Source organism: Delphinapterus leucas, chromosome 13 (assembly GCF_059928025.1).
Source record: "Delphinapterus leucas isolate spDelLeu-1000000601 "Yukka" chromosome 13, BTC_Dleu_Yukka2, whole genome shotgun sequence".
NCBI lineage: Eukaryota > Metazoa > Chordata > Mammalia > Artiodactyla > Monodontidae > Delphinapterus > Delphinapterus leucas.
In genome coordinates this window covers 68,461,465-68,483,033 of record NC_143141.1, presented here as the reverse complement: position 1 = coordinate 68,483,033, position 21,569 = coordinate 68,461,465, and the positions used below count along the sequence as shown (strand labels likewise).

At 39.3% G+C, this 21,569-nt stretch overlaps 1 protein-coding gene across 2 annotated transcripts in view; it reads left to right on the top strand.

Annotated features, from left to right (window-relative positions):
• Positions 1-21,569, top strand: part of TTC27 (tetratricopeptide repeat domain 27) — a 185,523-nt gene that overhangs the window by 95,002 nt on the left and 68,952 nt on the right. For both annotated transcript variants that reach the window (XM_022574121.3, XM_089922399.1), the window contains exons 11-12: positions 11,764-11,859; positions 14,472-14,594. In XM_022574121.3, coding sequence (XP_022429829.2) covers positions 11,764-11,859; positions 14,472-14,594 — 219 coding nt within the window. The remainder of the gene's footprint in view (positions 1-11,763; positions 11,860-14,471; positions 14,595-21,569) is intronic.

Below are 21,569 nucleotides of genomic sequence, written 5' to 3'. Positions count from 1 at the left end.
GAGTTAGCTGAATTAAAGATTATATTTTCATCTGGCAATTTAGCAATCTGAGAGCAGTAGAGACCAGCCTTTGTAATATCCTGCAGTCCAAATCTTCAGTCGAGTGCCAAAGCTAACAGGAACAGAGCAATCACTGTGATCACACTGAGGGTAACGTAGAGGTCTCAGCGGGTAGTAATTCACAGTTTGGTTGGTTGTATTTTTTTTAAGGGGGAAGAGGTAAAGGAATTTCAGTTTTTTCTTTTAGGGTTTCCTAAAAAATGATAAACTGCATGCATAAATCGCTACCCTTTGAGGTCATTAGAAGAAGTGATAAGAATTGTAAAGCGAGTATACTCCAATAAAGATATTGGGCTTTCCTGGTGGCGCAGTGGTTGAGAGTCCGCCTGCTGATGCAGGAGACACTGGTTCATGCCCCGGTCCAGGAAGACCCCCATGTGCTGCGGAGCGGCTAGGCCCGTGAGCCATGACCGCTGAGGCTGTGCATCCGGAGCCTGTGCTCTGCAACGGGAGAGGCCACAACAGTGAGAGGCCCATGTGCCCCCCCCAAAAAAAAGATATTAAAAAAAAGAAAGAAATGATAAGAGACCGGAGTTCATGAATTAGCTACTTAATTATCTCGAAATATGTTCACTGTATTTCTCAACATACCATAAAACAGAGCTTTTCCTCTGTATTACAAACTGGTCATTTGTTCTGCATTGCAGACTGCTCTCTGAAGTTTTGGTGTCTCATAATATGCACCTGCTCTATTACATTTTCACATATCTTCTTCATGAAAGTACATCCACATGAATTATATTTGGCAGGCTTGGCATTGACCTTGATGTGCAGCTATTTGCGTGAGTGGAATATATGGCTGTTATTATGGATTACAGGAGGTGGAGGGGAGCACGTGATGTAGTAATTCAAGCTGACCTTGGCCATATTTGGCTTACACCACGAGGGGGTATGGCTTCAAAATTTGAGAAGTTGCATTTGATTTTTATACTTTAAATATCCTTTTCTAAATATAAGGTGCTTGTAATGGACAGATTGAAGTTTAGAGCTTTTTGAGACTTTTTATACTTCTACTTTAGTACAATTCAAGGACAGGTCTCAGTAGGAAACTTTTAGTTGTAAGGGACAGAAACCCAATTCAAACTGCCTGTAAAAAAGGAAATTGGTTGACTGTTATAGTAACTGGGAAGTCTAGGGGTATTCCGATCCCATAGTTAGCTGGATTCAAGGCTCGAAGAGATCATCAGGTCTTTCTCTCTTTTCTCATCTCTGCTTTTCTCTGCCTGCTTCAGTGTCAGAATGTCTGTTGTCAGAAAAGCACCAGATTTTATTGTCCATAGACCTCACAATCCAAGAGGAAGAGATGTCACGTACTGTGGCCAAGGCTAAGCACCCTAACCTCTTATGCTTCACTTCCCTTATCTGGAGAATGGAGAGAGTGGTAATGCCCACCTCATTCAGATACTGAGGGGTTAAATGACTTAATATTTGTGAAACACTCCAAATAGCACCTGGCACATAGTAAACCCTCAGTAAATGTTGACTGTTTCTATTATCCTGACTTTAAAGGAGGTACAGGAAAAGAAAACTGCCCAATCCTTCATAACTCACTGAAAGCAATCATTACTACCTAGAATAGAATGCTTTAGATTTAGAAAATCTAAAAACATTGGGATAATTACAATGCTTCACGTTTAGTGTGCTGAGTCCTGCCATTGAGTTTTTCAAATATCTGAGATATGAAATCATGTCTTCTGTTCTGGCTTTGTACTTCACTTGCGTTAATAACCACATGTAGCGCTTGAAAGTTATTGAAAAGTATACTAGAACTTGCTCCTGTGACTGTAGCTATGCTTTTTTTTTGGAGTCATTATAGTTACTACTGTTTATTCAGAACCGTGTACAGTTACTACCGTTTACTGGATACTTATGTGCCAGGTTCTAAATAATCCTAGGAAGTAGGCACTATTTATATTTTTACTGGTGAAGAAACTGAAGCACAGAAAATATAAGTGACTTACCCAAGGTCTAATTGAATTCACACCAGGTCTGTCTTGGATTTCGAAATCCATGCTTTTTTTTTTTTAATTTATTTATTTTATTTATTTTGGACTGAGTTGGGTCTTTGTTGCTGTGCGCGGGCTTTCTCTAATTGTGGCGAGCGGGGGCTACTTTTCGTTGCGGTGCACGGGCTTCTCGTTGCGGTGGCTTCTCTTGTTCCAGTGCACGGGCTCTACGCACGCGGGCTTCAATAGTTGTGGTGCCTGGGCTCAGTAGTTGTGGCTCGTGGGCTCTAGAGTGCATGCTTAGTAGTTGTGGCGCATGGGCTTAGTTGTTCCATAGCACGTGGAATCTTCCTGGATCAGGGCTCGAACCCGTGTCCCCTGCATTGGCGGGCAGATTCTTAACCACTGAACCAGCAGGGAAGCCCCCGAAGTCCATGCTTTTATTCACCATGCTTTATTCTCAGGAAGCTCTGAGAAAGAAGATATCAGTGGAAGACTTGGCATCATCTGGGGGAAAGGGGTTGAACCAGCATAGGCAGGAAGAAATGAATAGAGGCTTTTGTGAGGAAGGTTTGGTTGCAGAACTCAGCATCTGAATGCCTACAATTTAGGTGAAAGGAGAGGAAATGGATTGTACACAATATCAGGATGCAGTCCCGTGTGGGAAAAGAACGTGCACCTGGGTGAGTGAAACTGGCTTCTTCTAAGGCCAAGAAAGGGGGATGCCTGGACAGAGGCTGATGGGCTGAACCAGGATGTGAGTTTCGTGATAATAGATTAGTAACAATATAGGCAACAATTAGTTCATAAACAAGTGAGATAAGAGAAGGGAGAAGCGATAAACAACATAAAATATTGTTAATAGTTAAAAAAATATTTTGAAAACCTAGAAAGTTACAGAACAGTGAAAACTCAGTAACAGCAGAGAAACTTACTAGTGGAATGGAATAAAGTACACCCACTTAAAGCACACTTCTAAAGGCACTAAATGCTAACTTCAGTCAGATTCCAGTAGGGGCACACTGAAGGTCTTTGACAGAGTCAGATTGTGTTGATTGAACTGACACATTGGTGTTTCCTGGGACAGCACCCTGTGTACATCTTATGAGCCTTATACAACATTTCTCAAACTTGCCTGAACATATGAACCACTTCCAAGGTGCTTGTTAAAATATAGCTCTTCATGGGGCTTCCCCGGTGGCGCAGTGGTTAAGAATCTACCTGCCAATGCAGGGGACACGGGTTCGAGCCCTGGTCCGGGAAGATCCCACATGCCGTGGAGCAAGTAAGCCCGTGTGCCACAACTACTGAGCCTGTGCTCTAGAGCCCATGAGCCACAACTACTGAAGCCCGCACGCTTAGAGCGCATGCTCCACAACAAGAGAAGCCACCACAATGAGAAGCCCGTGCACCGCAACCAAGAGTGGCTCCTGCTTGCCGCAACTAGAGGAAGCCTGCACGCAGCAACAAAGACCCAACGCAGACAAACGTAAAAAAAAATATATATATATATATATATATATATATGGCTCTTAAGCCCATCCTGCAGAAATTCAAGGTCTGGTGAGGGTGGTGATTATGGGTGCGTTTGGAAGAGACTGCCCCTGACAGAGGCAGGTTGTTAATCTTTTGTAGCTCCAGATACTTTCCTGTCTTACATCCAAGTACAAACAGAACAGAGACTAAAAGGGCATTTACCAAGGCCTGGAGGCCAGCGTTGTGATTTAGCAGGGGACTGGGTGCCAGAAGGAACCTTAGAGGTGAGTGTTACTGAGGGCTGCAGACGAGGGCCAGGTGGAATTGAGCTGGCTGAGGAACAGATGCTTTGCATCTGACTGAGGGTGCTCAGGAAAGTAGGTGTAATTATTATTAGACTTAACTATTTTAACTTTTTTAGGAAGGATAATACTGGGAATTTAAAGCATTCATTTAAGTTTTAATAAATATTCTTTGCACTCTTATGATACTTGCAGACTGTAAACAGACTGACTTTTCTCATTTCCTAATCTTTTAAGACAAGATAATAAAGGAGAACTTCTAAGTATTGCCTTAAATACTAAGCAGGGTCCCCTGGAGAAGTTGTGGGAGAAGGTTGGAGGTGGGCGGCGTCTGGGGAAGGCACAAGAGATTGTGCATCTCCCAGTTCTCAGGCAGCAGTTCTCAGGGGGTGATTGTGGAGCCCCGAGGCTCTTCAGCCCTTTCAGAGTGTCCAAGGTCACAACTGTCTTCACAACAATATTGAGATACTATTTATCTTGTCACTGTGTTGATACTGAATCACTAGAAGCAATGGGGGGTCACACTGTTGGCCCCTTAACCGGAATCAAGGTCAGGACACCATACTGTGCTGGTAGTCATCCTGTGCTTCACCACCACGAGTTTGTAGCTTAAAAAAAAGAAAAGACAGTTTTGTTTTTTTTTAATTTATTTATTTTTTGGTTGTGTTGGGTCTCTTAGTTGCAACGTGTGGTATCTTTGTTGTGGCACTCAGGATCTTTTGTTGTGGTACGCGGGCTTCTCTCTAGCTGTGGTGCACGGCTCCAGAGTGCATGGGCTCAGTAGTTGTGGCATGCGGGCTCTCTAGTTGTCGCACGCTGGCTCTAGAGTGCGTGGGTTCAATAGTTGCGGCATGCGGGCTTAGTTGCCCCATGGCATGTGGGATCTCAGTACCCCAACCAGGGATTGACCCATGTTTCCCTACATTGGAAGGCGGATTCTTAACCACTGAACCACCAGGGAAGTCCCAAGACAGTTTTGTTTATGAATGTCTTTGATAAAGCAGTAAATATTATTTTATTAAGTCTTCACCCTTGACAGAGTGCTTTTTAATATTTTACGTGATGAACTGGGAAGTACTTGCGAAACACTTGTGCTGCGTGCTGAAGTACAGTGGTTGTCTCAAGAAAAGCTAAGCGAGTTGCTTTTCCTAGGAAACACTGTTTTTACTAAGAAGAACTATTGACAGACTATGCGTATTCATACTTGGGTATTTGGCAGAAATTTTCTTAAAAATGAATGAAGTGAGCTCATCACTTCTAGGAAAATAATTGACAGTATTTCTTACCAGTGATGAAATTTTGAGCTTTTAAGAAAAAAAATGAGACTTTTGGAAATCTTTTATATGCAGTTATGAATTTGACAGCTTTCCAATACTTCAAGTACTGGGCTGAGAGTTTTCTTGTGAGATTATTGGTGATATTAATGCATACAATTTTTAATATTATATGAAATATGTCAACATTTGTAAATCTGCACATTTTCCAAATGACTAATGCATGATGTGAAAAATCAAGCATGGGTAAAAGATCCATTCAAAGTTCAAGATACATCAGTGAGTAGTTTTTTGGTTTTTTTTTAGACCAGTGGATTTTACTGTAACAGGGTATTTAATGTAACGGGGAAACATTCATTGATAGGATTTCAAATTCCACATTGCAGGTAACTCTAAGAAGCCGCCACATTTTGAATTTTGATGTAGTATCAAAGAATAATATGCACAATTAACTGAAAAAGCTGTTAACATACTTCTCCCTTCTCCAACTACCTATCTGTATGAGGCCAAATTTTCTTCATAAATTTCAACCCAGACATCATATTGAAACAGATTGACTACAGAAGATGGTATGAGAATAGATGACAGAATAGCTGTCATCTATTAAGCCAGACATTAAAGACAGTTGCAAAAATGTAACACATTGACAGTTTTTTTTTTTTTTTTTACTTTTTTCTTTGTGCCACTCAGCTTGCAGGATCTTAATTCCCTGACCAGGAAATGAACGCGGGCTCCCAGCCGTGGAAGCTCGGAGTCCTAACCACTGGACGGCCAGGGAATTCCCAAGACATTGTCAATCTTTTTAAGACTTTTTTTTTTTGGGGGGGGGGGAGATATAGTTATTTTTCATGAAACATATTATGTATGTTAATGTAATAGATTCATTATTTTCTTTTAGAATGGATATTTAAATTTTATTCAGTTTTAATTTCTAATATGATAAATATTGATAGATGATAGCCCACACAAACAAAAGCTCTTTGGAGTCCCTCAATAATTTATAAGAGTTTAAAGAGGTCCTACAACATTGTAAGGCAACTATACTCCAATAAAAATTAATTAAAAAAATAAATATAAAGAGGTCCTGAAACGAAATGGTTTAAGAACTGCTAAGGTGTGACTAAGGGGAATGTTCCAAGATCCTTGTGTGGGCTTCCTTGAAGCCTCCCTCTTTATGTTCATCTCTTCTGTCTGGAATCATAAAAAAGACATCTAGGCTCTCCCAGCCCCCTTTAGTAGACCCAGCTCCTACCAGGCAACACATAAAAGTCTTTGGAACAGGAAGTAGTGATTAAAGATCTTCTTGGCCAGGCCACATGCTGACTCCCATATTATGTGATTAGGTGGGGAAAAACCCAGTTAATTAGAGTTCTCAGTATTTTTCCAGTGAGAAGCTGCTTTTTATTTTCACAGCTCTGATAATTTCCACTTAGGAGGTAAGGTTTTAATGAAGCTGTCAACTTAGTGTTTGGAATCAGACAGGCTCACCTATTTCATAGCTTTAAACTTTGGGCAAGCCATTTTTAAAAAAATAAATGAATGAATGAATGAATGGCTGAGTTGGGTCTTTGCTGCTGTGTGCGGGCTTTTTCTAGTTGTGGTGAGCAGGGGCTCCTCTTCGTTGCAGTGCGCGGGCTTCTCATTGTGGTGGCTTCTCTTGATGCGGAGCACGGGCTCTAGGTGCACGGGCTTCAGTAGTTGTGGCTCATGGGCTCTAGGTGCACGGGCTTCAGTAGTTGTGGCTCACGGGCTCTAGAGTGCAGGCTCAGTAGTTGTGGTGCATGGGCTTTGTTGCTCCGTGGCATGTGGGATCTTCCTGGACAAGGTCTCAAACCCGTGTCCCCTGCATTGGCAGGTGGATTCTTAACCACTGCGCCACCAGGGAAGCCTGGGCAAGCCATTTTTTTAATCTCTCTGATTCCCTGCAATTCCCTATACACAAGGTAAAACTGAATTAACAATAGGTTTAATGGTGGTGTTGATACTTAGTAGGTTGTTGATAGGTTTTGATTCTCATTCCCCTTGTTCCTATTAGAAGTTTTCTTGGGCTTGGGAGTTTGAGATGGCAGTTAGCTTCACCACTCTGAATCATGGCGGAATGACTGCAGACTCCTGTCAAAGAGAGCAGTTCAACCCAACTGTTGGATATATTTGATTAAGTACGTATTTTTATAATAAATCCCACCCTCCTACACACACACACACTCACATTGCACAAAAAAGCAAGGTAATTTGGCATATGATCAATCATACCTTTTAGATTATCAGCTAATTTCTACTTGGCTCTTCAGAAAGTGGATAAACACTTCGATGTCATGCAAGCAAGAAAGAATAGCCTTCAGTGAAAGTGTAGGTCCTTAGGGACTAGCTCTGTTCTTTTGAAGATATGTGTGCCATACTTTTAGATACGAGCACATAAATAAAGTCTAAATCATACCAGGCCTTGTTCAGAATTGTCCTTCTATACTAAGTCATTCTCCATGTGCTAATTTTAAAATGTAGTCTTGATCTTCCCTAGTTTTTTGGAGGGGAAGTTCTTTCGCTACTGAAAACAGAGCATTGAAAAGAGAGGACCCATCATTGTTTTCCAGGGTTTTATTCCCCATTCCTTAGAGGTATCTTTTATTCCCCATTCCTTAGAGGTTATCTCCTGACCTCTGGTACAGTGGCTCCTGGAAGGCTGGAGAGTCGTTATTGTTTGGGGTTAGAGAATCTATATGCACAAGCACGTTGTCTCAAAGGACACTCAAAGTATAAATGCTTTGCGATGGAGTTTGGGGAGAAAAAGACATTAAAAGGGAGTCTTAAAACTTGAAAACAGTTTCATATCACGGTAGTTTATACATCATGAGGTCATCTTTGATGTCTCCCAGCAGTTATCATACCTGGATTTTCTGTGACTTGGCTGTCCCCCCACCTCCTGACTGAACTCTAGACTCTTCCTTACTCTTTACTCATCGTCTTTCCCGTTTATCCACATTTCTTCTGTCACCCTCCTATGTACACTCTGCTTGCTTTCAACTCTTAATGATTGGTCTAGGGTATATTCATTTCTCTCTCTCTCTCTCTCTCTCTCTCTCTCCATTTCTGATGTTACCATTTTCCCTTAAAGGCAACTTCTCATACCAGTTTTAACTTATGACCAAGTGCCCATGACTTTCAGGTGTGAAATACATGAAATTTAGAAACTGGAGAGAGACAATGGCAAGTGAAAGGGTAGGACACTGCTTTAGAGGTCATTTACCTCAATTTCTGGGGGTGTGTGAAAGCTTACAAAGTGCCAGTTTGTCTCTGAGCTACTGTTTCTGCCCACGTTCACACACACACGTATACACGGCAGGAGCTCGGGCTTGCTGTTCATTCAGTCCCATTCTCCTAGGACTTAATGTCCTGCCGTTGTCTTCCAGACCGCTTTGGTACAGTTTGCCCCTGAGGAATGAACCTGATGCTTGTGTTCGGCTAATGGTACCTGAAACTAGCAACCTCCTCAGATGCTTGAAATTAAACAAAATACTCTTTTGATAAAGCCATATTCTCAGAGTGTTTGGAGTGCAAAAGATCATTTAGAAAATCATTTCGTAGATGAGTGCCTTTGTGTTTAAATGACTTGCTTGTTGGAGGTTGACCTAGAACAGCAGGCAGGCCACTTCACCTATCAGTACTCTTTTTCTTGTAAAGGACTTCAGTTCATTTGACTATAATGGGATTATTCCAGAATGAGTCACTAGAAATAATCCTGCTCTGAAAAACCTAGAGATGCATTGTAAATAAGTTCCTGTATTTGGAGTGAGTTAGCAAATAAGAGAGTACTTTGAATTCAGTAGAGGAAATAGACAAATTAATTTGATGTTCTTGGTTTTATTGGTAGGTGAATGTCATATTTAAGGTAGGAAGAAGTATATTCTGTGCAGGAGTGAAAATAGGTTAGAATTCTGTTTTTAATCTTTATCATACACATGGCCTATTCGAGTTCTATAAAGCATGGCTGTACTTGTACAGGGGCTTATTTATGGTATCAGATTCAAATAAATGTTCATTCTCTGCTCTCTCCGGTGGTCTCTGACATTTTGGAGAGTATCTGAGAGTACCAGAGACACTCTGAGATCATCTAAAAGTATCTGAGAGTATCTGAAATACATAATAAATCTGTTTATTAATAAATTAGGAAGTATTTACTGAGCACTGATTAATACGTTTTAGCTAGATGCAGTAAGTGCAGCAAACTGCGTGAGTTTTGTTTGAAAATCAGATGTCTTGCATGTAATTAAGACTTCTTGCATGTAATTAAGACTTTAAAAGTAAATGTTGGGATGTTGCTTTTGGCTTTTAATTATTAAATAAGCGTTATTTATTTTTTCTTTCCAAAGGAATAAAAAGAATTTGATAAAAGGGAAAAGTTGCCCTCCTTAATGAAGTAATTCAGTGAACCTTCTATTTATGTATTGTAAGCATATGTATTCAGCCAGAGGTTTTTCTTCTCTTCTCTCTCTCCTACAACTAAATAGCTTTGGGCATGCAACCTTTTTGCTATTAAGTTTCTCTGAAGTAAGGCCAGAAAGCTTTAAAAATATTTTGATCAAGATGGTTTAGGAGTCTGGTTATGACTCAGTTTGTTCTGACTGATTTGATTGAATAACATCTTGGATTGTCAAAGAAGTGATGTAATGAGTGTTTTCTCATTCTGCAGGGTATTCTTAGACTAACAAATATATCTCCCACCTATTATAATATAGAGAACTTCCCTTCTCCCCCAGTTGAGGAGCAGTTCCCCTGCTCAGAAACTGGTCTCCTCTTACTTATAGTGGGATTTGTTAGATTCTTGTCCTTTTCTTTCTCCTGAGGAAGTTTGAACTTGCTACCTCTTACTTTTTTTTGTTGTTTTTGAAATTTTCAATTTTAATTTCATAAAAACTTGAAAAAATTTCAAACTTACAGAAAAGTTTTAAGTACAGGACCAGCTGTCTTTTGTATCCTGAAGTTTTGGAAAGTAAGTTGCAAACATAGAGCTTCATCATCCTCAAATACATGGACGCTCTCCTACATAACTACAATATGTGCATTAACATCAGAAAATTAACGTTGACGTATTGTTGCCATCTAATCCTTATAAGATAGGCCTGTGGAAACTAGTCAATTGCCAAAAAAAGAAAATTTGAGCACTGCATTATGCAAAAAAGGTCATGATAATTCACAGTTGAGAGGTCTCCGTATAAAACAGAAAAAACATATATGCTTACTGTATAGCGAATGAGGAGGCAGGTGAAGGTGATCACGGTAATGGAACTACTGTCTGTGTATTTGCCTAGGACTCCCGAGCGTCTGCATTCACTTTGATGCTGAATATGTGGGGTCTTATGATGACTCATCACGTGACTACCAGTTAGTGCCAGCCTTTGGCTTTGCATTTGGCCCTGGTACCTTTTCTCAGAGTCAGCCATCTTGGTCTTGTTGGTCTGCTTCTTGACATAGCCTCTTCGAGTTCAGTTACTTAGTACAAAGTGCAGGTATTTCAGACCAGCAGAGGGATTCCTCAGTGCATGCAGCTTGAAGCTATCCACTGCAGCTTAAGGGTGGTCTCACATGAATGAATGTCCTGCCCTATGTCTCTCTTGCTGAAGAGTAAGAGAACTCACCCTCTGTGATCAAATAGACACACGCTTTGATTTCACTTTATTCGTTAGAAAATTCCTAAATGAAGTTCTTCATGTAATTTTTCTCTGATTTATGTTAGAAAGTGCCGTTGTCACAGTGACAGTATGGCTGTGAAGTAGATATGCTGAAGAACAGTTTTTCTTAGAAAAAGTAAAAAGGTTGATTAATAAGGCTAGTTCTTTGAAAGAACTATTATAGGAAACCTCAATTTAAAAAACTATTTTCCTGGGCTTCCCTGGTGGCGCAGTGGTTGAGAGTCCGCCTGCCGATGCAGGGGACAGGGGTTCATACCCCGGTCCGGGAAGATCCCACATGCCGCGGAGTGTCTGAGCCCATGAGCCATGGCCGCTGAGCTTGCGCGTCCGGAGCCTGTTCTCCACAACGGGAGAGGCCACAACAGTGAGAAGCCTGCGTACCGCCAAAAAAAATAAATAAATAAAAATAAACTATTTTCCTGGTAAGTTTTAAATGTACAAATTTACATAGATGTTGATTAATTTAAAGTTTTTTTTAAACATTTAACGAAATTCAAGGACTTCCCTGGTGGCGCCGTGGTTAAGAATCTACCTGCCAATGCAGAGGACAAGGGTTCGATCCCTGGTTTGGGAAGATCCCACATGCCGTGGAGCAACTAAGCCCGCTTGCCACAACTACTGAGTCCATGTGCCACAACTACTGAAGCCCACATGCTCTAGGGCACGAGTGCCGCAACTACTGAGCTTGCATGCTGCAACTACTGAAGCCCTCACTCCTAGAGCCCGTGCTCTGCAACTAGAGAAGCCACCGCAATGAGAAGCCCGTGCACTGCAACAAAGAGTAGCCCCTGCTCACCGCAACTAGAGAAAAGCCCGTGCGCAGCAACGAAGACCCAATGCAGCCAAAAAAAAAAAAAAAATGAAATTCAAGAAAAAACTCACACGTCCCATCACCTTATCAAAGTAACTTGTGTTCTTTATTGTTTATATGTCTGTTTGTATAACTTGCAATAAGAATCTTGTTTATATTAAAAAGTTATTGCACATATAGATTCTGATTATGATACGTGCTTTTAAGGCTCTTGCAGACCAATTTGAAGATAAGACTACGTCTGTATTGGAACGTCTGAAGATTTTCTATTGCTGTCAAGTGCCACCTCATTGGGCCATTCAGGTATTTTTGTTGTTGTCATTGGGTATGGAAAATACTTCGCATTTGAAAGATAAACGCATTAGATGTTTATGTTTGAGTTTTCAAATATTTCAGTGAAAAGAATAAAAGTATCTAGCTGAGGATTGCCAGTTACTTCAAACTGCTATTTGAGTAAAGTGATATTAGACTTTTATAACATTAAAAAAAATTTTAAACTAGATTAACTAGAACCACAGAAGTCTTCATTTTCAATGTTTAAAAGCCCTTTAAGGACCTTCTGCTAAAGAATGAACCTTTTAAGCAAGTTGTGTACAAAAGGTAAAGGAAAGCATTTATTCAATACTTGATATTGTGAGATACCCTTAACTACTCTCCTCTTTCTAATGATATGAGAATACCTAGTTTAGCTCCCACACCATGGTTCTCCTGTGTAAGAGGCGTCGGTTCTCTAGTTTGTAAAATTTTAAGCACTGAAGGCCACTTAAGATATGTGGTCCAGTTTCTTAATTCTACAGAAAAGAAAATTGAGGCCCAGTGCAATTAACTACACTTTTCCAATGTTGATCATATAGCTGCTCATGAACTACATCTCTAGTTTCCCAACTTTTAGTCTAGTTTACCTCCTTTCCTGTATCTCCATTGGGTTGTAATTATTACAAATAATAGCAGCCAGCTTTTACTGCACATTTATTATGAGGTACACATTTTGTTCTGCCTTTCACACACATTATTTTATTGCAACAATTTTGTGAAATAGCCCCATTTTACAGATGTGAAAGCTATGGTGCAGAGTGGCTAAGTGGAGTTAAATGATGCTAGCCAGAAATTTCTAGATGATTTAGTAACTATTGTCATTTTAACCAGCTTTCTGTCCTCTCTTGTGGATTAGGCACATAGGTAGTGATTTAGAACTATAAATGCCAACCCACAATTCAATGACTCAGAATCTCCATCATAAGATTTCTTAGAGAGTGGGTTATATTCTTAAGCACAGAGTAAATGAGGGGGTTTATTACATATTGGGATTCATTTTATCTATTGAAGGCATCTCAATAAAACATAGGCACAAAAAAAGCTTTGTTATATCACCTCAAAAGGAGTAGCTTCTTCATCAGGAAGGTGTTAAAAATTGGAACTTTTTGGCATGTTTTTGACCCTGATCTGTGAAATTTAAGTGCTTTGTACTGTGTGATTTGTGGTGTATAAACCTCTCAGACTGTTATTATGACAAAACATGTCTGTTGAGGGTGTAGCTGTTACTCTGTTTCTGAACAGAAGCATTAGGAAAATTAAATACTGTTCAAATAAATTTAGGATGTAGGCTAAGTGTTTATTTTATCTGCTTAGGAAGCTGTGGATTTTAGGATATTTGGGCAGTTAGATAAACATCCTCTTTCATTAAGAAATTAAATCATTTTTCTTTCATAATAGGGAGTAACCATATCTTTATGTATTATTTTTAAAGGTCAAGAAGTAACAGCATAGTTTATTATAAAAAGAGAATTCATCTTTACTGCTAGCTAAAGATCATATCAGCTTAGATGTCATAACTTTCTTCATCTATTAAATGAAAAGATTAAACTACTTACTACATGAGCATTAAGATTTATTCCAGCTCCCACATGCTATGTTTGCTAGGTTTTGAAAATGTCCAACCATATATTCTAAAATAGCCAAATTCTCTTGTATTTCATAGGATACAGAAGAATTGGACCATCCCTTTTATTTATTTCGATAATATGTTAGCTTATAATTTTCAGGCATATTTCATTTTACTTTCTAAGTTTGTTAGTCCTGCATGTTCCATGTCCATTAGCCTCTTAACTCTTAAATATGTATTGAATTTTGAAACCAGACCTTCAAGAGTCTCACCTACTTTTTAAACCTTTTTAATATTGTTTTTCTATTCCTGCAGGTTGGATCACTTATACAGTATGTTTATTTTTGAATATATTTAACCTTCACTCACCTTACCATAATTTGCACCCTTTTATCTGCCAAGGACTGGGAAATTAGTAGCTAAGTTTTTTAGGATGTGCTTAAAATAAATTAGTGTTTTCATTTTCCTCAGCTATATGCCCAGAAGTGGAATTACTGGATCATATGGTAGTTCTATTTTCAGCTTCCTGAGGAACCTCCATACAGTTTTCTGTAGTGGCTGCACCAGTTTACATTCCCACCAACAGTGCACAAGAGTTCCCTTTTCTCCATGCCCTCAGCAACACTTATCTCTTGTCTTTCTGATAATGGCCATTCTAACTAGAGTTTTAAAAATTGATTTATTGGATATCAGCTTTACAACAGAGATTGTCCTATATAGAATCTCTAGGTAATGAAGAAATACAGATTTTGCCTTTTAAGTTCTGAATTCTTGGGAAAAAATTGATATAGTGAGTGTTTTGAACAGTTCCTATATTGTTTTTTAATTCCTTACCCCCTCTAAAGAGGCTTGCTAAAGTAAAGGTGAGTATTGAATGATTGCAGATTTCTAATTAGTAGAGGTTGAATTGTAGAAATTAGGCATTTCATACGGTAAGCAGATGCTTAAAATGGCAGATTGGATATACCTACAAGTGGAATAGGAATCTGTCTTTGTGTAAAGGATTGTTCATTATTTTAACTTGATTTTCCAGCGCCAGCTTGCAAGTTTACTCTTCGAGTTGGGATGTACCAGTTCAGCCCTTCAGATATTTGAGAAGCTAGAAATGTGGGAAGATGTTGTCATTTGTTATGAAAGAGCTGGGCAGCATGGGAAGGTATGTAATAGTAAAATTCTGTGTACTGGCTAGGGCCTTTCATCTTTGAGCATCTTCTCACTTGTTTTTTAAGCCTACTTTTGCCAACAGTTCACTTATATTCCTTTTTTCACTTTTTTCCCCAGAAATCTTTTTAATGTTTTCTCTCATTTCCGTTGGGGCAGATTATTTTGTCTGCATGTGTATGTGTATATAAAAGAGAAAAGCAAGGCCCAAAACTGATACAGTATTTGATGTTTGTGAATAAATAATGAAAGCTTTAAACACATTGCACCTTGCGATCTCTTTCCTTTATTAACTCTCCTTCTGTAGACAACTTCAAAATGAACTATTAGGAATTATTTTAAGCACCATTGTGTTGCCTTATGATCAGAGGCTGTGGGTCTGAAGGAAGGTTACCTAGGAGGGAGGGCAGCTGGCTTGGCCTGTAGAAAATCCAAAGAGTGTGACAACCCACCCCGCCTTGGGGCAGAAGAGTTGTCAAGTGTGTAATGCACATTTAATTCCACCCTTAAATTGGGTCAAGAGAGAAAATGTTGCCATATTTGCATCTGTTATTAATCTATTGTTTTTTTCCCTCATAAATGGAAAGAATTTTTAAAGAAAGAATAAAGGACTATGCAGTGTATGTATGTTCAATGGACACATTGAAATCATTTGTTAATTTTGGATTAAAATTTTAAATGGCTAAATTTCTATCATAAATGTAGTACACAGGCAGAGTAAAACCCACAAATTGGATCATTTGTGTCTACAGTCAGCCTTTTGCCGTCAACCTGAAAAAGAGAAATGGTGGTACATGTGTGTCTGTTTCTTAATACCTTTCTAAGTGTGTGTATTTTAGACTAATAGTAAAAGTTACATTCCTTTCACTAATCACTAATGTCAGTGAAGGTCTTTGAATTGTATTGGGTTAAGGAGAGACTACCATGGTGATAACATTTTACTATAGAAGATTATAGAATTATAATATTTTCATCCTGGGAAAGGGCTCCATAATCATCCATTCCATTTTTCTCCTTTTCCAGGTAAGGAAAGGAGTCTCTAACGATTCGGGTTAGGTCACAAAGCTAGTTATTGATTAATAACTTAAGAGACCACATGACGTAATGGTTAAAAGCATAGCCCAGACTGCCTGGATTCAAAAGCTAACCTTGGCACGTGCTAGCTTTGTGATATTGGGGCACGTTACTCAAACACCCCCTAGCCCCCAAGCCTCAGTTTCCTCATCTAGAGGCACATAATCTATCTACCTTACAAGTTTTCGTGGCATAATGTATGTAAACTACATAGAATGGTGCTTTCCTCATAGTGCTGTGTGAGTGTTTGCTGCTATTACTGATTCTAAGACATAATGTTTTTCACATTTTAACGTCTTTGAATTTGGAATATATCTGTCAGTTGATGGCATCTGTCAGTCGCTGTCAGTCAGGTGGCCATTTGGCCAGGCTGTAATTGCTTGTGCTTGTACAAGTTTAGTTGTAGCTATGTTTAGTATCATCATTTCAATTGAGTTATGTACACAGTGTCAGCTCTACATATGTTGGGTTTAATTGCCATTTAAGATATCTTCAAAAAGATTCCATTATGATATGGCGTTGAAACACAAAGTTATTGAACACACAGTAAAGGACCAAAACAAGGTCAAGAGATGCGAATTTAGCATTAGTGAAGTAAACATGTGCCATTGGCAAAATCATCACAGTTCCATTTTCTTTTCTTTAGTAACACTGAATGCTTTATGGCAGCCAAGAAAGGAAGACATCCCAAAGTAAATGAAGCTGTGTTTTGTACTGAGATCTGTGAAAAAATGGTTGCCATTTAAAATGTCAAGCAGTGTATTGAAGGCAGGAAAAATTGCCAAATTTTTCTGAATAGATTTAAAAAATATCAAAGCACTGAGAGGCTGATGTGATTCATCCACGGTATTGCGTCATAATTTAATTGAAAGCGTTTTTTCTTTTTTTTTTTTTTACGGTACGCAGGCCTCTCACTGTTGTGGCCTCTCCCATTGCGGAGCACAGGCTCTGGACGCGCAGGCTCAGCGGCCATGGCTCACGGGCCCAGCCGCTCTGCGGCATGTGGGATCTTCCCGGACCGGGGCACGAACCCGTGTCCCCTGCATCGGCAGGCGGACTCTCAACCAGTGCGCCACCAGGGAAGCCCACAGTTTTTCTTTATTAGTTAAGAGTTAGTCTTACTATTGATGGCATCTCACATTTGATGAAATATAGTATTATGTTTCTTCAGGGACTTAAGTTTTTTTTTTTTTTTAGTGCCCATTGTCTGGCACACAGGTAGTACTCAGATATTTGTTTAACAAAGAAATGAATGGATGAATGAATGGTATCTTGACTCCCAGGATACCATTGATGTAGTTCCCATTGCATCATTCTTCACATCGGTCAGTGAACAAATAATAACTGTATATAAAAATATGGAAGTTTTTGAAATAGTGATTTTTGAAATAATTAAGCAAGTTGGTGAATCACAAATACCCAAAGCACATTTTGAAATATTGAATTTATTTAATTATTTTTAGAAAGTATGGAAAGTAGAGACCTTCTCTTATTGTTAAAAAATATATATATAATGAGTCCATTCCTTTGGATGGACGGACTATGGAATGGATTTGACTATGTTTCCTAAAGTAGTTGTGGTATTATTATTTTTTAAATTTGCACATAACCTTGTAAGAAATGTCTTATAGTAATGATAAATTCCTATGTTTTTAATCACTCTATACAATGTGCATATTTTAATTTTTAGGAATGTATAGTCATTTACTTTGTCTCAAGTCTTTTGTGAGTTACAGCCAAACATCCTTCAAAATCTTGATATTAGCTTTTTATTTGCCACATAAAAGACTTCCCTTACCTGTTTTTCTTATGCTGTATTTACAGATCAGCTTAATCATAGACCCTAAAAATGTTTGCATCAAGTTGGAAGCAAATGTTTTATTTCTAAAACAGCTAAGATTCTTTTAGTGTTTGGTTGTGTGCCAGTAGTTGTCACCACATTTTGATTTAAGTAGAAGTTTGTGAAATTTTAATCCTTGCATTTAGTGCTTAATGGCATAATTCATTTTTAAAGGGCAAATTCGGAAAAGTATCTCAGTCTAATTATTATGCTCTGGTGCTCATGTTTGCACCCCACTAGTAAGATCTCAGACTTTCTAATTTAGAAACTACCTACAGAAATTCTCGTTATTTAATGACCACTGGCAAAATAGCCAAGATTAGTTTTGCTTGACCTTGGGGTCAGAACTGGTTCTCATCTGCTAGCATTTAATTTTTTAAAGCTATTTGGCACACTGCAGTTTCCCCAAGGCTTTTCTATAACAAAAGTTTTATTTTGTTGCTCAAATTGGGTCCATAAGTGAAAAGACAAAAGACTGAGCAGGCGTAAGCTGCCTGGAGAGGGCAGGGGGGAAGGAAGTGGAGAGATTCAGGTTGGGACCTCTCTTATTTTCTCTTGTTTCTAGGAAACAAGGCTTACCTGAGATGCAGAGCCTTATCTTTCATTATGCTACAGTTGCAGATCATCGTAGCCTTTGGGCTTTAACATTTTTTTCCTTTAAATTGCCAAGTAAATCTTTTATTTCTAAAACAGCTGAGATTCTTTTTAACATTTGGTTGGGGTTTTGGGGTTTTTTCTTCTAAGGTAGTTTCTTTATATGATTTAAGAGAGTTCCCACATGTTCTTTTCTCACACTGCAGTGGAGTAAGCTTCCTAAAAGGCAAATCTGATCATGTTGTTCTGACTCTTCAGGAACTTCCCTGTGTCTCCAGGATTAACTCAGAGCTCTTTAGTGTGAATGGTCTTTACTTCATGATCTGACTCCTGCTTACCTTGCTAACTGCATTGTCTACCTACTTTTTTTTTTTTTTAATATTTATTTATTTATTTTGGCAGCGCCGGCTCTTAGTTGTGGCATGCGGGGTCTTTGTCGCCACACATGGGATCTTAGTTGCGGCATGGGGGATCTAGTTCCCTGACCAGGGATCAAACCTGGGCTTCCTGCATTGGGAGCACCGAGTCTTAACCCCTGGACCACCAGGGAAGTCACTACCTATTCTTTTATCTCTGCTTTGTCCCCCTTTGTACTTACTCATCCAGGTTGTGCCCAAAGTTCTGGTAGGACTAAACTACTTGTAATTCTTGAATTTTCAGCATTGTTTGACCTCAGAACCTTTGCACATGCTATTGTCTGTCTAGAACTTGTCCTCCTTCAGCTCACTCCTTATTCTTCAGATGTCTCTTTGGTGATTGCTTCCTACAGTGAACTTTCCCTGAAATCTCCCTTGAAGATTTGGTGATATTTTCCTGTGTGCTCCTATAACACCCAACAGTGCTTTTATCCTTCATGTGCTGGCTTAGCTCACCTGCTAAGCTGTAAGCTGTTTAAAAGCCAGACTTGTGTCTATATTATTTATAGCTGTCTCGCCAACACTTACCACAGGCCTGGAGCCTAGGGAGAACTTAAATATATTTGCTGAATGAATGACTAGTAGGTGTTCGTAGAATAGTGACTGCATTGAAGCAAATCTCCAAGTAGACACTCCTTATGGACTTTACATGTGGTGAAAGATACCTCTCCAACCCCTGCTATATATTTTCTCTCCAAAAACAAATTATAACATCTCACCCCTCTCATTTCAACCTTTTAATTTTAGGAATAGAAATAGGAGCCTTCGAGAACTTTTATTTTTGCTCTGCAGATGCTAAGATACTGTGAGCATGCTGTTATTATGTAATGCAATTTTGAGAGCCTTTTATGTACTACATTCTTTATAGAATTATTTTGTCACTGTCATTTAATATTTGTAACAGCCTACAAAGTATGAATTGTTTTTGCCACTCTACTGATTAGCCTTAGTAAGTGGCAGATTTTGGAATCCAAGCTCAGACCTTCCTTTCCTCTAAAGCCCACACTGCTTCCCCAGCATCTGCCCCCCATCCTTGTTGTTGTTAATCCCTTAAAATTTGATGGTCAGTTTGTAAGTTAAAACCTGTTGTGTTCACTTGAATGAGGAAGATAGGCAAAACAACTGAAAATATAACTTGGTGTACAAATAGGAGATGATCAGCTAATTGGATAACAAGGGCTGTTTTTAATTATTCTGTTTTATCTTGGACCTGGAATATTTATGTTGGCAGGTACCCTTTGAAAAATCGAGCCAGAGCGTGGTGCAGTTACACACATAAATGTAAAGAGCAATTAGTGAATAGTTGGCTCAGTCAGAGAGTGAATAAGACTAGGCATCACCCCACGGAAAAGGGGAGTGAGCGACTGGGGTGAGATGAAGTGTTTTGTACTTTTCACCTCTCAGTTGCCTCTCACAGAACAAGAATGTAGGCTAGGGATAAACTGCCTTTCTGCTAGAAGGATTGTCTGTGACAGTCATAAGAGTACAAGGTTCTTTGGTGCTCTCTTAGTTCTGCCCTCTCGTCCCATTCACTGTGTCAAGGGCAGTAGAGCACCTTTCCAGTGGTCCAGCTCCCTGTTTTTGAGAACCAGTCTCTGCAGTAGTAAAAATTAGAATCCATTTTCCTCTGTGCTTCAGAGGAAAAGACTGAGTTAGACTATGCCCAAAGTTGTTTGAGCTGTATGCACAACACACACACACACACACACACACACACACACACACACACACACACACTTTTAAAAACCTGAAGCTATTGTCAGATGGCCAAATCTAATTCATAATATGACTTTAAATTCTTAGCCTGCCATTTATTGGTCCCCTTGGAGCAAACCTCTACTTGTTAAGCCTAATTCTGTCATTTCTGTAGTCCTCAAATGCACTCGTTATAATTAGTACCGTCTCTGGGTCTAGAGCTCATTTCCCCACCTTCATTTTTTTGCCAGGAGAGCTTCCTGTGGTTGTTGGTCTACCAATTCCCCTACCTACATACTGACCAGATGCAGTGTCAGATGAGGGCCACTCTTATCGCACATTAGAATTTTTAATTCCTTCCTCTCATTCACAAAATCAAGGCCCAAATTGCAGCCAAGAAGGGCAGTTTGTTTTGATAATTCCTTCTGACTCAAGTAGGAATAATTTTCTTGAAATGTTTTATTTTTCTTTTTATTAGATACTGAACTGAACTTTCACCCATATTCTTTACCCCAAATGCAGGGCCTTGTCTCTGACAGGGTGCTTCCTGGAATCCTAGTGTGCTTAGGGTAGGGTCCCTGCTTCAAACCCGAATATCCCATATAACAGCTTGTAGAAAAATATACCTTCATAAATGTAAGTGAGTCCCAATATGGCATAGTTTTCACTGTATTAACTTTTTTCTTGCATATATCTAAAATTCTCAGTTACCTCTCAACACTGGACTGTTTGATCAAAAGGTACATCACCAGGGTACGGAGCTCAGGCTGTCAGTTTTGCTCCTCGGTATTTTTAGTCCTAAGGAGAGTCACTTCTTAGGTGTGATCACTTGCGTGAGAAGGGCCTGTGAAATTCAGATTCTGCTGTATGACCTCTCTGTTTGCTAGGACTAACTTGTTGTTAGATCATTCCTAATTTAGTCATGCTCAGTGTTGATGTCAGCCAGAGCATGTCCCCCAAATGTTCTCCCTTTGTTCTCAATAGGAAGAATCTTTTATGTCTCTATTTAGAATCTGAAGCCCTTTGTGATTTCAGTGTTAGTTTCAGTTGAATTCATCCAACATTTATAGAGTACCTGCTGTGCGCTGGGCAGTGGTATTCCAAAGATGCGAATGAGGACAGAAGCTACCTCCAAGGAGCTTATAGTCTGATAGTGCAGGTATTTGTGAGCAGAATGCTTTAGTAGTGTGACAGATGCTAAGATGGAAGTGTGTAGATTCCGAGTTCTGTTTGGCCAGCGAAATATTTCTCCCACTGCTATCCTTCTATAAAGCAACATTCTACTCAGTTTGTATCTTGTACAGATTCTTTCTCTGAGATCTACAGGGCCTCCTCCTGTGACTCTACACAT